This window comes from Anopheles merus, chromosome 3L, assembly GCF_017562075.2.
Source record: "Anopheles merus strain MAF chromosome 3L, AmerM5.1, whole genome shotgun sequence".
NCBI lineage: Eukaryota > Metazoa > Arthropoda > Insecta > Diptera > Culicidae > Anopheles > Anopheles merus.
The window spans coordinates 31,014,103-31,025,570 of NC_054085.1; the positions used below are offsets into that span (position 1 = coordinate 31,014,103).

General features: G+C 52.0%; 3 protein-coding genes across 4 annotated transcripts; 2 read left to right on the plus strand and 1 right to left on the minus strand.

The window, feature by feature from the left end:
• The first annotated feature begins 2,744 nt into the window (after positions 1–2,744).
• Positions 2,745–4,209, plus strand: LOC121599624 (inosine-uridine preferring nucleoside hydrolase-like). Of its 2 annotated transcripts, none has more exons than XM_041927579.1 (2): positions 2,745–2,869; positions 2,937–4,209. In XM_041927579.1, the coding sequence occupies exon 2, from the start codon at positions 3,106–3,108 to the stop codon at positions 4,045–4,047; it is 942 nt and encodes a 313-aa protein (XP_041783513.1). In that variant the 5' UTR covers positions 2,745–2,869; positions 2,937–3,105; the 3' UTR covers positions 4,048–4,209. The 2 variants fall into 2 exon arrangements, with proteins under 2 accessions (XP_041783513.1, XP_041783511.1); XM_041927577.1 differs by having other exon boundaries at positions 2,966–4,209.
• Positions 4,210–4,697: 488 nt separating this feature from the next.
• On the plus strand, positions 4,698–6,737 carry LOC121599625 (ADP-ribosylation factor-like protein 1). Its single transcript, XM_041927580.1, has 4 exons — positions 4,698–5,016; positions 5,180–5,396; positions 5,481–5,592; positions 5,674–6,737. The coding sequence occupies exons 1-4, from the start codon at positions 5,013–5,015 to the stop codon at positions 5,881–5,883; spliced, it is 543 nt and encodes a 180-aa protein (XP_041783514.1). The 5' UTR covers positions 4,698–5,012; the 3' UTR covers positions 5,884–6,737.
• A 93-nt stretch (positions 6,738–6,830) lies between these two features.
• Positions 6,831–10,739, minus strand: LOC121599618 (DNA polymerase delta catalytic subunit). Its single transcript, XM_041927562.1, has 2 exons — positions 10,407–10,739; positions 6,831–10,317 (listed from the first exon to the last, which is right to left on the minus strand). The coding sequence occupies exons 1-2, from the start codon at positions 10,475–10,477 to the stop codon at positions 7,107–7,109; spliced, it is 3,282 nt and encodes a 1,093-aa protein (XP_041783496.1). The 5' UTR covers positions 10,478–10,739; the 3' UTR covers positions 6,831–7,106.
• Positions 10,740–11,468: the final 729 nt, after the last annotated feature.

An 11,468-nucleotide genomic window follows, 5' to 3' on the forward strand; every position in this document is an offset into this window, starting at 1 on the left:
TGAAAATGATACATTCCAAGCAAAAAAAAAACGAACCTGGCCAGCGGCCACCGCAAGGGGCGAAGATGACGCGACCGCGAGAGCAGCGAGTGGATCCGGGAAAGGACATTATCATAATGCCAAAATAACGCTGAAAAGTAATATGTCATTTCGGTTGAGGAATTGGTCGTTGCGCTGGCCCTCGCCCATTGCCATTGTGCCCGACGGACGGAAAAGGAGCGGACAGTGGTTTAGAGCGCGCTTTGAAATATGACTCCGTGATATGGGGCGGTGGGCCTCGTTTACTCAAGGTGGAGAGAGAGAGAGAGAGAGAGAGAGAGCAAACAGAGGGAGCGGGAAGCTGATTCCGATTGTGCAAATATGTTCATTTATTATGCACAGGAAACTGCTTCGGTTGCTGCGGAATGGTAAGGGTTGCGCCTGGTCATGCTGCGATAAAAATTGATGATATTAATAGTATCTGCCCAGCGCGGCTCGGATGTGGACTAGGCATGGTACGAGATATGTCGTACGAGCGCGTCCGAGCTATAAATAGAGTTGAAATGGAATTCTATCGTACTTCAAGCTGTGTTTGCGATTTTTAAAAGAGCCTGTTATTCGCGGCTCTGATGAAATGGAAACTATGAGACTTCTGAAAGCCTGAAAATTGTATCTTGATCGCGAACAACATAGGTAGAGTAACACAAAACACAAGACGAACGGTCACCAGGGCGTAGTGCGTGGACGTGGAATGCGCATTCCAAACACACGTCACGTTCTCACAACACGCGCGAAGAAAGTATGGTCGCGAAACGGCGCGAAACAGCAACCAGCTTTGCGTACGCTTCAAGCTTCTCCAGCAGGCTTCGGGCATCGGGCATCGAGTGAAAGATAATACGCAACGGTGCTTAGTGGCCTTGGGCGAGTTTTATTGAAAAATTATTCACACCAATTTAGGACAAACCTTCCCGAGGCACAACACGGGGACAACTTCTGCAGATGATGCGGCATGAGGTTTTATGACGACTCGCTTGAAATGTGACTACACACTGCGTTCTCGAGCGACCGAGCGATGCGTGGTAAAATAATCGATAAGCAACCATTGGTGTGGTTAACGGTCCACATGGAGAGCGAGAGAGAGCGTTTTAAAAAGAGGTAGAAAATGGTGGTTCAGATGAGGATCGTGTCTATAATGATAGGCTTTGCTGGGGAGCGAAAAGTGAGACATTTGATAATAAACAAATCTTTTTATATCGCTCACATGTTAGTGGAAAGTGGGAAGATTTAACAAATTAAATTAACGAATTTAACGAACGAAATGCAGACTTACCAGCTATTAGGAATATAATATACAACTTATTCATGTAATGTCAGAAACGCTAAGGGCTTTCTTCATTCACCTAGTCTTGTTGGACTTTATTGATTTGATCTTCTTAGATGATCTCTAGAAACGTAGTATTAATGATCATTAATATTAGCCATGATGTTACTGGAACATTATTCAGCTTTGAAGCAGAAATAGCTCCTTGGAGCATAATGTGTGCCTCGGAGTTCATCAACATCTCCTGTGATACTAGTTCCTCGCTCTGATGACAATATATCATGAAGAAGCTCCTGAGCCGTTTATTTTATTTATTTATTTTAAGTACTTTGCCGATGTTTTCGATTGCAGGGACGAAAAGTCTGCAAATAACCAAGTTCAGGATAATCATTGTCGGATACTTGGATTTGATTCCGGCCTTAATGGCGGACGCCTCCACGCCATCCTGCCACCTCAATTTAAGCCTACCACGGCTTTTATTTCGTTGTGGACGACCAAAAATGACTTTACGGTTATGGTCGTCCGTTTCCATGCGCACAAAAAGGGCAAGTCCACCGGAGCCTGGCGAGCTTGATACGCTGCACGACAGATGAGGTCGCCGTATACAGCTCGTATAGCTCGTCATTATAACGGCTCCTCCATTGTCCTTCCACACATACGGGGCCAAGTATCCTTCTGAGCATCTTCCTCTCGAACGCGGCTAAGAGAGTTTCGGCAGATTTGAACAGTGTCCATGTCTCAGAGGCTTATGTGAGTACCAGTACTATATAGGTAGCTACGTCCGACGCGTAGCTTTCAGGCTGTAGAATGATCGGTTGGCAGCCAGCATACCAGCTACCACCCTCAGCTTCGCCTTTGCCTCGTTTATCTGCAATCCGAGGTTCTCTGCTGCCTGCTCGATCCCTTGGTAGGCTTCTGCTACATAGTAGAGCAGCAGACCAATTAAGTCTATATCAAGATCTGGGTTGACTTATAGAAGATGGTTCCCGTAGTCTCCACCCTCGAGTCCCGGATGGTCCTCTCTAGTGGCAGGTTGGTACCTTTGGTGGTAGCAAAAGACCCTGAGTGTTTTCCATCAACCTTCGCCTGACAAGTGACGTTCGTCATAGTCATTCTAACAAGCCTTATCAGTTTGGCCGGGATTCCTCTCCCGGCCGCTCATAGCGTCGTACAGTTTTTTTGTAATATGTGTGAATGTAGAGAGGCGTTAACTGAAAAAGTTAACGCTTAATTTGTATGGAAGAGCGTAAACTTCCTGTCATAAGATTATAGGGTTGTATAGCTGAAATCCAATTTACGCCAAAGCTACCGCTTCGTGTGACGTCCGTATTATAACATCCTTTCGTTTTGACAAATTGGTCAGCATTTTGTCACTCCCGTGGCCTTGCGCCTTTTCAGTGCGATTCTTCTCACTGGGCACATCTAGACAGCTGTCAAAGTGAACCGTTGTTTTGGTTGTTATCAGCTTGCGTACAATAACAAAATCGAGAGCACGGAATAAATCTTGTTTGCTCAGGGTCAACTTCACAACCCGCCGGTTGGTCTAATTTGCTCGTTTTGATAACAACGGTATGTTTGCTGTTTCTAATCCATCTTATTCCCAAGCCTGTTAAAGCTCTTCTCAATTCGTTATAAGTGTTAGCATACTTGTGTCTTAACTTGCAGAATCAGTCACCGGACGCGCGAGCGCTTATCAAAGATAGGACAGCAGAGAGAGAGGACATTTGCGTGTTTTGGGGACCTTTTCAGTTCGTCACGGTTGCTTGAGCAGAGTCAGAGCAGACCAACAGAGCAGAGCAGCAAGGATGGCCGCACCAAGGAAGGTAATTATCGATCTGGATGTTGGTACGGACGACGCATGGGCCCTGTGGATGCTGCTGCAGTGTGAGAAGACGTACGGGTACGAGGTGATCGCCATCACGTGCGTGAACGGCAATACGGGCGTGGACAATGTGGTGGAAAACACGCTCACCGTGCTGTCCGCGATGGGCCGTACGGAAGTGCCCGTGTACCGGGGTGCCCACGAACCGCTGGTTCATCCGCGGGGAACGAAATACGACGGCAACTTCCACGGCAAGAATGGGCTCGGTGATATCGACTTCGGGATCGAGGTGAACCGCACTCCCCTGCAAGAGGACCACGCGGTCACTGCCATCCAGCGTCTGCTGAACGCGCACAAAGGAAACATCGATTTGATCTTTATCGGTCCGCTGACGAATTTGGCACTAGCCATGAAGCTACGGCCGGGGCTGCTGAAGCAGGCGAGCCATCTCTACATCATGGGCGGCAACCGGCACGGAGTCGGCAATATCACGTGGTCGGCCGAGTTCAACTTCCACACCGATCCGGAGGCGGCCCATATAGTGCTGCAGAGCGATTGCTGCCCGATCTCGATCGTACCGTGGGAGACGTGCCAGCGGCACGCCGTTCCGCTGGCCTGGCGCATGGAGGAGCTGGGTGCGGATGAAACCAAACCGATGCTGCGGATACTGAACGCTGTGGAGCGCAAAGTGTACGGCCAGCGGCCAAACTGGATGCCGTGCGATGCGTACCTGGTGGCGGCGTTCATTCAACCGGACTGTGTGCTGAAGGCCCACAGCTATACGGTGGACGTGGAGCTGCACGGTGCGCTTACCCGCGGTCAGATGGTGCTGGATCATCGCGGTGCGGGCGCTGGACACGTGCGCATCATCGATGATATTGATGAGAGCAAGTTTAAGGAGCTGTGCTGGAAGACGGTCGCCTGAAGCGGCTGGAATTGGCAGGAGATACCGAACAAGTGTGCCTTATGTAGATGGTTTGTTTGACTTAACATTTATTTGATTGCTTTTACATACTGTTAAACGATCTTTACGACGACAATAAAACAACGGCGGTTGTTTCAATAAATAAACAACATATTATTACAAATTCATTCATTTATCATTTGACCCTAGAAAGTTATTCGCACAAACAGTTTTATATCGACCAATGCGTGACGTTTTTCTTTAATTGTGCAAATGTTGGAAGGTGTTTCTGTCCATTATTTAAAAATGCTCATGAATGTTTGCCCTCATTTTCATGATTTTGGTTTTCTTAGTTTTGTTGTTTCAAAAGAACCATACCATTTTTTCCTTTGGGACCAGTTCATTCATTTTCTCACGTGAACTGAATGAACCATATGGTTCTGATTCATTTTGCACACCTCTATAATAATACAGCAAATATTTATAAAAATTATAATGCTTCAATCTTGCACAAGTTTCATGATTTAATCTGCTTTTTGCTATAAGTTACAATTTAATAGATTTTCTGTTGAGTGTTGATCGAGAAAATTATTCCCAAAACAAAATGACCACCGTTGCCACCACTGTCATCGCGAACTGTTTTGACAGCGCCCGCAGCTGTGACATTTACACGTCAAACAGGTACAGATGTCAAGTATGGGGATGAGACTTTTTTTTTCGCCAGCAAATTTGTGTCTGACTCGTCCGGGTTTTTTTGTAGCGTATTCCCGTGCGTGTTTTGTGGACCATTTTAGGGGTGCCGCTCCGTGTAACAGACTGTAGCCTGAAGAATCGTTTTCCACCGGGCCCCAATCGAGCAGCAGGGCTGTGAAAGTGCCGAGACACCTACTTGCCTCCTCCCTTACACCTTGCGGTTGCGGTTGTCCTGTGTTGACACCGTACGTGTGCACAAAAACACAGCAGCAGCACCAGCAGCAGTGCGAAGAATGGGTACGTCTGACACGGTGGCTGGTTGGCTGGGAGGGGGGAGGGAATGCTGGTGTCTGATAAGGTTTCCACCCACCCGCCGTGCAATGGTGGACCCAATATTGTGCTCCCTCTGTGGCATATGTTTTGTTGACACTTTCCCTCACTTTACTTTCCCAACCGCCAGGCGGACTGTTCAGCTACTTCCGGGGGTTGCTGGGGAGCCGGGAGATGCGGATACTGATACTCGGGCTGGACGGCGCCGGCAAGACGACGATACTGTACCGGCTGCAGGTGGGCGAGGTGGTGACCACAATACCGACGATCGGCTTCAACGTGGAGCAGGTGACGTACAAAAACCTTAAATTCCAAGTGTGGGACCTCGGCGGACAGACCAGCATACGGTAAGCGGGCGTAAAAAGCGGTGCCACGAAGCAGGGTAATGAGATTTACCACGGCGATTTTTCGTTTTTTTGTTTTGCTTTTAGACCCTATTGGCGTTGTTATTACAGCAACACAGACGCCATCATCTATGTGGTGGATTCCGCCGATAAGGATAGGATAGGCATATCAAAAGATGAGCTACTCTACATGTTAAGGGTAAGTGCTGGACGGCGAGAGCCTTTGCACCAGACCCGAAATGGACACTTTTTTTTCTTCTTCACCACCACCACTCAACAGGAAGACGAACTTGCCGGAGCAATACTGGTCGTGCTGGCCAACAAGCAGGACATGGAGGGGTGCATGAGCGTGGCGGAGGTGCACCAAGCGCTCGGGCTGGAAGCGCTGAAAAACCGAACGTTCCAAATATTCAAAACATCCGCCACCAAAGGGGAAGGCCTCGACCAGGCGATGGACTGGCTGTCGAACGCGTTACAGGCGCGGAAATAGCTCCGGCAACAGCAGCTGGACCCCGTTTTTTCCCATTTTGTTCCCCCGCCCCAAACGCTACCCATACCCCCCTGTTCCCTTACACTTCCCCTCCCTTATCTTTCTTACCTGCCCACTAACGCTGCCGGATCGGCTGCAGGATGGTGCGTTTCGCCATCAACGGCCTCGTGGCGTGCGGCGTGTGAACGATGTGTGTAGCTCGTAAGTTTTTCGTGAGCAAGATGCGGTGCGAGATTTCTGTTGTAGATTAGAGATTGGGGGTTATTACACTTTGCCCCCTCGCCCCCAGCGACCTTCGGATCCCTTTCTATGCAAGTTTACTTTAGACGACGCGATGCGCGACAAACACATTAGATACGCGCTATGGCATACACATATATACATTACTGAGAGAAGGGACAGCCCAACCGATCGCTTTCCAAGCCACACACACACACCCACGAAACAAGCTTTCCTTTTGTCCCATGCTGCTGGGTGTTAATATGCTTGCCTGTTCGTTTCCCCTAGCAACAAGCGAGGGTAAATTCCCGCTTTATATGCGCAACACGGTTCGCTTCCAAATGGAGCAGGCGCATCATCGCCGCTTGCTCTTCAGACCATTCTTGCAATACTGCTGTTACTGGACGACGATCCCGAATCAGCACCATTTCCCATTTTCCTTGTTCCCCTTCCCAGTCACAGTCAGTCATAAAAATTGGCAACAACCGGCGGTGGTGGCAGCAGCGGAACGGACAACAGAACGAAAATGAGCGCGCGCGCGTTTAGATTGAAAAGCATTAATTTTATATTTAAAAAGAAAAAGTATGTACCATTAAACAAATATTATACAAGACGGATTTAAGTTCACAAGTGAATGATGGAAACAGGAGTTGCGTTTCTGCTGAACAAACAAACGAACGAACGATAGTCTTACAGGGTTTTCCAGGGGTTCTCATGTTTGTGAGACACTTCCCTGACTCTTTCTTATGGGAAGTGAACTTTATACGATGGAAATTGGACTCTATGGCACCTCTCATTGGAAATTCCTGTTGGATTTGTCCAGCAAAGGTGCTATAGAGTCCAATTCCCATTACATAAAGTTCATTTCACGTAAGAAAAAATCAATAAAGTGTCCCACAGCTATGAAAACTCCTGGAAAACCCTGTTATTCGATACTAATCTAATAGTTTAGATGTGGGGGAAGAAGAACACGTGTTTTGTTCACCCCCGAACACTTCAGATCTTTACCAGGCCGGTACACCGAACCGGGCCACCCGCTTCTCCTGCGTCTCCAGCTCCATCTTGATCTTGGTGCGCATGTAAAAGATCGGACAGTCGCGGCTCGTACAGATGACCTCCTCGTGCAGCGACCCCTGGCACCGCTGGCACTCCGTCCACAGCCGACAGAACCGTTCCTCGAGCGTACGCTGGGCCGCCAGCTCGCCCTGATACAGCGACGCCTCGTTCGGTGTGCAGTGCGGGCACAGCGCCTTCCCCTCCTGCCCAACGGCCAGCAGTGCCTTGCAGCCCAGGCAAGCGTCACGCTTCTTCGTAAACGCCGCCAGCGCACCCACCTTCGACGTGACCACCGCTCGCGTTCGCGTGTGATCGCCCCGCAGCAGGATCGATTCCGCCTTCTCGCCCAGTATCGGCTCGAAAATGCGCAGCAGCGGTTTCGACAGCTGATTCTCGAGATAGTAGTTCGCGTCGATCGGCACACAGTTCTCCAGCACGTAGATCGGATCCTCCGCCTTCATGTAGGCGGGCGTGTTTTTCGCCGCCGCTATCAGCACGTACGGCACCCGGTCGCCCAGCTTGGGCGCGTTGCCCGGGTCGCGCTTCTTCATCTTGTTCGCCAGCTCGACGTGCGCCTGCTTGGCGGCGTAGTCGCTCTTCGCCAGCTCCTTCGTGATGACCAGCTGCGAGATGTCGATCCGGTTGCACAGCAGGTCGGCGATCGTTTGCTTCGCGTACTCGATCGCCCCGTCCGGGTTGCGCTCGATCAGCAGCTTCTGCAGGCAGCTGTTCATCAGGTTCGCCACCAGCGGCGAGTTGTCGCGCCGCACCGTCTCGATGCCCTTGCAGTCCATCTTGTCGTACCGGTCGGGGCGGGTAAAGTACAGGCCGGCGTACCGCTTCTTGTTGATCAGCAGGTACGGATAGTACACCTTCTCGAACTCGAGCTTGATCGGCTTGACGAACTTGGCGCTCACGTAGTCGGCCGCCTCCTTGCCGAGCTCCATGCTGCGCTCGAGCGTCTTCACGCCAAAGTTCACCATCACCGAGTCGGTGTCGCCGTAGATGACGACCGCATCGTTCTCGTACCCGTGCTCCACCGTGTACCGCTGCTCGACCTCCTGCTTCGTCTGCTCGATCATCGTGCGACCGTACGCCGTGACGGAGCCGGAAATTTCCAGGCAGGGCAGCTTGCCGACCTGCGCGCCGGTGAAGCCGTACACGGAGTTGGCGGAGATTTTCAGCGCCAGCTGGCGACCGTCCAGCACGCTCCGCTTGAACGGGTCCGTCTCCACCTTCAGGTCGGCTTTGGCGCGCTTGCGAGCCGCCAGCAGAGATTCGAGAATTTCCGGCAGGATGCCTTTCCGGACCGACGCCTTCACGAACACGTTGTTGGCGGGCGTGTGCGTTAGCTGGTCCGGGCTCAGGCCCAGCTTGTCCTTCATGTTCGGCTGCACCAGCGTGGTGTAGCAGAGGTTGTGCGCCATCATGATGCTCGGGTACAGCGAGGCAAAGTCAAGCGTCGAGATGGGATTGGCGTAGTAGCCGCGCTTCGGCTCGATCACGGTCGCGCCCTCGTACTGCTCCTCCGAGCCGGAGCTCTGGTAGGACGGGATCAGGTAGCCGGCGACCCGCGACTTGCGCAGCAGCTGGCTCATCACCTTGATCTGCTGGCCGCGCGTCAGCAGACAGGCCAGCGGTACGCCCGTCACGCGCGCCATCTCCATGTAGTTCACGATGCACATCAGCTTGTTCAGCAGGCGCAGCGGCAGGTACGCATCCTTCAGACAGTACATCGCGAGCCGGCGCCGCGTCTGCTCGCTCTCGTGCTGCAGATCCGTAATGATGCTGTGATGCACGTCCTCCTTCTGCTCCTGCAGGAAGTGGTAGCTGACCGCGTTCAGCGTGTACGAGCGCAGCTTGTAGTCGCGCAGCAGCACAAACAGCAGATCGAACGGTACGCGACCCTCGAAGTTCACGAACTTGTTCTCCCGCCGCCCCATCTGCTTCGACTGTATCACCGTGTCCTTGATCACCGACCGGATGTTGGTGACGCGCCCCAGGTACTCAAAGTTGCGCACCTTCAGATGGTTCGCGCGGTTCAGCAGGTACGGCACGTCGAAGTTGTTGATGTTGTACCCGGTCAGTATGTCCGGGTCGAGCTCGCGCACAAAGCACGCCCACCGGTCCAGCAGCTCCTGCTCCGTCTTGTGGCTCAGAACCTGCGCCCCCACGATCGGGGCGCACGTGTTCAGCGTGAACACGTTGCGCAGGAACGGTTCCTGTTCGCCCTGCCGGATCACCATGTTCGCGATCTGTATGACCGGATCGTGCTGCGGCTCGGGAAAGATGCCCTTCCGCCCCGCACACTCAATGTCGAAGCTGAGGATGCGGAACGGGGCCACCTTGGCCCACTCGCCCTCGGGATCGTGCGCGACGAACGCGTTGAACGCGACGTCCACCTCGAGCTGGCAGCGCGTTTCCGGCCCGGGCTGGACGCCCTTGCGCCGTGCGGTCCAGCTGCCCGCCGGCAGCTCGATCCAGCTGCATCCGACCACCCCCGTGTCCACCATGAACCGGATGTCGAAGTCGATGTTGCTCTCGTACACCCGGCAGTCCTGGAAGTCCATCGACGGCATCAGCTGCTCGCGCTCCAGCAGCCGCTTGACGGCGGCCAGCAGTTTCGGCAGCGCCACCGTCACGCGGATGAACGTGAACAGATCCTCCCCGTTGTAGCCCATGATCGATTGCCGCTCGACCAGCTCCACCTCCAGCACCGCCTCCTGCACGTTGTCCTTGTTCGTGCGCATGTCGTGCAGGACGGCCTTGTCCAGTGCGGCCCGGAACTCCTGCAGGTGGGCCTTGCTGAAGCCGCGCGGCGCCGCCACGTACAGGTAGGGCAGGAAGCCGTGCACGTGCGCGCACACCGAGTTGCCCTCCATCGTTACGCCGAACATGCGCATCACCGGCACGGGACCGACCTGTGCCCCGGGCATACCGGCCATCGGCTGGCCGATGTAGTTGTCGATGTCGATCTGCTGGAACACGAGCGCATCCTTGGCCGGATCGAGCGGGGCCGGTGCCGGGCGGCTCCACTTCGCGCAGGTATTTTCGCTCTCCGGCCCCAGCCCGATGCGTGCCGTGTCGGCATCGTCGTCCAGGTTGGCCAGCTCGGCCTCGAAGTAGCTTTCGAACTCTTCCTCCTCGTCATCGCCACCGCTTGTGTTGGCAAGAGAGGTTAAACGCACGTTAGTTTTTTTGTTGTGTACGTGAAAGCGAAGTGGCAATATCAGTTGTTTGATGCTTACCGGAACTTTTTCGGCCCACTGGACGATGCCGCTTCGTTGGGTTTGGTGAATGGTTTGCGTTTGGTGTTCATTTCGACGGCAGGGACATAGACAGTATGCGGAAGCACACCGACTTGCGAGTCGCAACGTTCGAGGAACTTCAGCAGCAACCGCGACGGTTCAATAAAAATCGAAACAACAAACAAACCGACGGCCTCTGGTCGGCAATGATACAGGAAAATACTTGATTAATGCCGACGGTTACAACAATTTAACCACACAACGTATATTCATCCAACGACCCACATACGCACCGGCGCGGGCTTGGGTTGTATTTTTCGCGCGATCGAATTGTCATCGTAACGGAGCGTGACAGCTGTCGGTGGGTTGTTTTGCTGCCTCTTTGGGTGTTTAGAAAAGTTGCACAAGTTTTGGATATTTTTCAAATCGCGCAATTATTTTTTGTATTTATTGTTTGTATAAATAGCGGAAGATTACGTTTTGCTTTGATTTGGATTAAAAGCCAGTTTTTTTCAAACTAGTTATTTTCATCAGGTTACAGGGCTGCGCAACTAAATTTCAAAGATCTTCTTTACTGTACAAAGTACGCCGAAATAAAAGGCCCCAGGTCGTAATTAAAATGTAGTACATGTGACGACCCCTTAAGAGATCTATTGCGGCCCTGGATCCAATCGTGAACCCATATCTGCCCTGGAACCTATCGTGAATCCACCCAGGTCCTGGAACCTGTCATAAACCCATACCTGCCCAGGATGTTATCATTACTCCATGAGCCCATTCCTGCTCTGGAACCGATCATGAACCCATACCGGTCCTGAAACCAATCATCAACCCATACCGGTTCTCGAACTGATACTGAATCGGTCTTGGATCCGATCAAGAACCCAAAACCGATCCAAAAATATCTCGCGAATTCTTTTTCTTTCTGGTACAGTACCTGTACGAGGAACTGTTCCGGCCTTAGAAAAGGTCCTGGAACTAATACTGAACAATTTCCACAACAAGAATTTCGATCTCAACACAAGAAGGAACTGACTGTTTTGCTTTTTGTTTTATTTTTGA

Coding starts and splice junctions, on each gene's coding strand:
- LOC121599624 (XM_041927579.1), top strand. CDS start 3,106: ATGGCCGCACCAAGGAAGGTAATTATCGATCTGGATGTTGGTACGGAC.
- LOC121599625 (XM_041927580.1), top strand. Junction 5,397..5,480: donor GGCGGACAGACCAGCATACG/GTAAGCGGGCGT, acceptor TTTTGCTTTTAG/ACCCTATTGGCGTTGTTATT. Junction 5,593..5,673: donor AGCTACTCTACATGTTAAGG/GTAAGTGCTGGA, acceptor ACCACTCAACAG/GAAGACGAACTTGCCGGAGC.
- LOC121599618 (XM_041927562.1), bottom strand. CDS start 10,477: ATGAACACCAAACGCAAACCATTCACCAAACCCAACGAAGCGGCATCG. Junction 10,318..10,406: donor AGTGGGCCGAAAAAGTTCCG/GTAAGCATCAAA, acceptor TGCCAACACAAG/CGGTGGCGATGACGAGGAGG.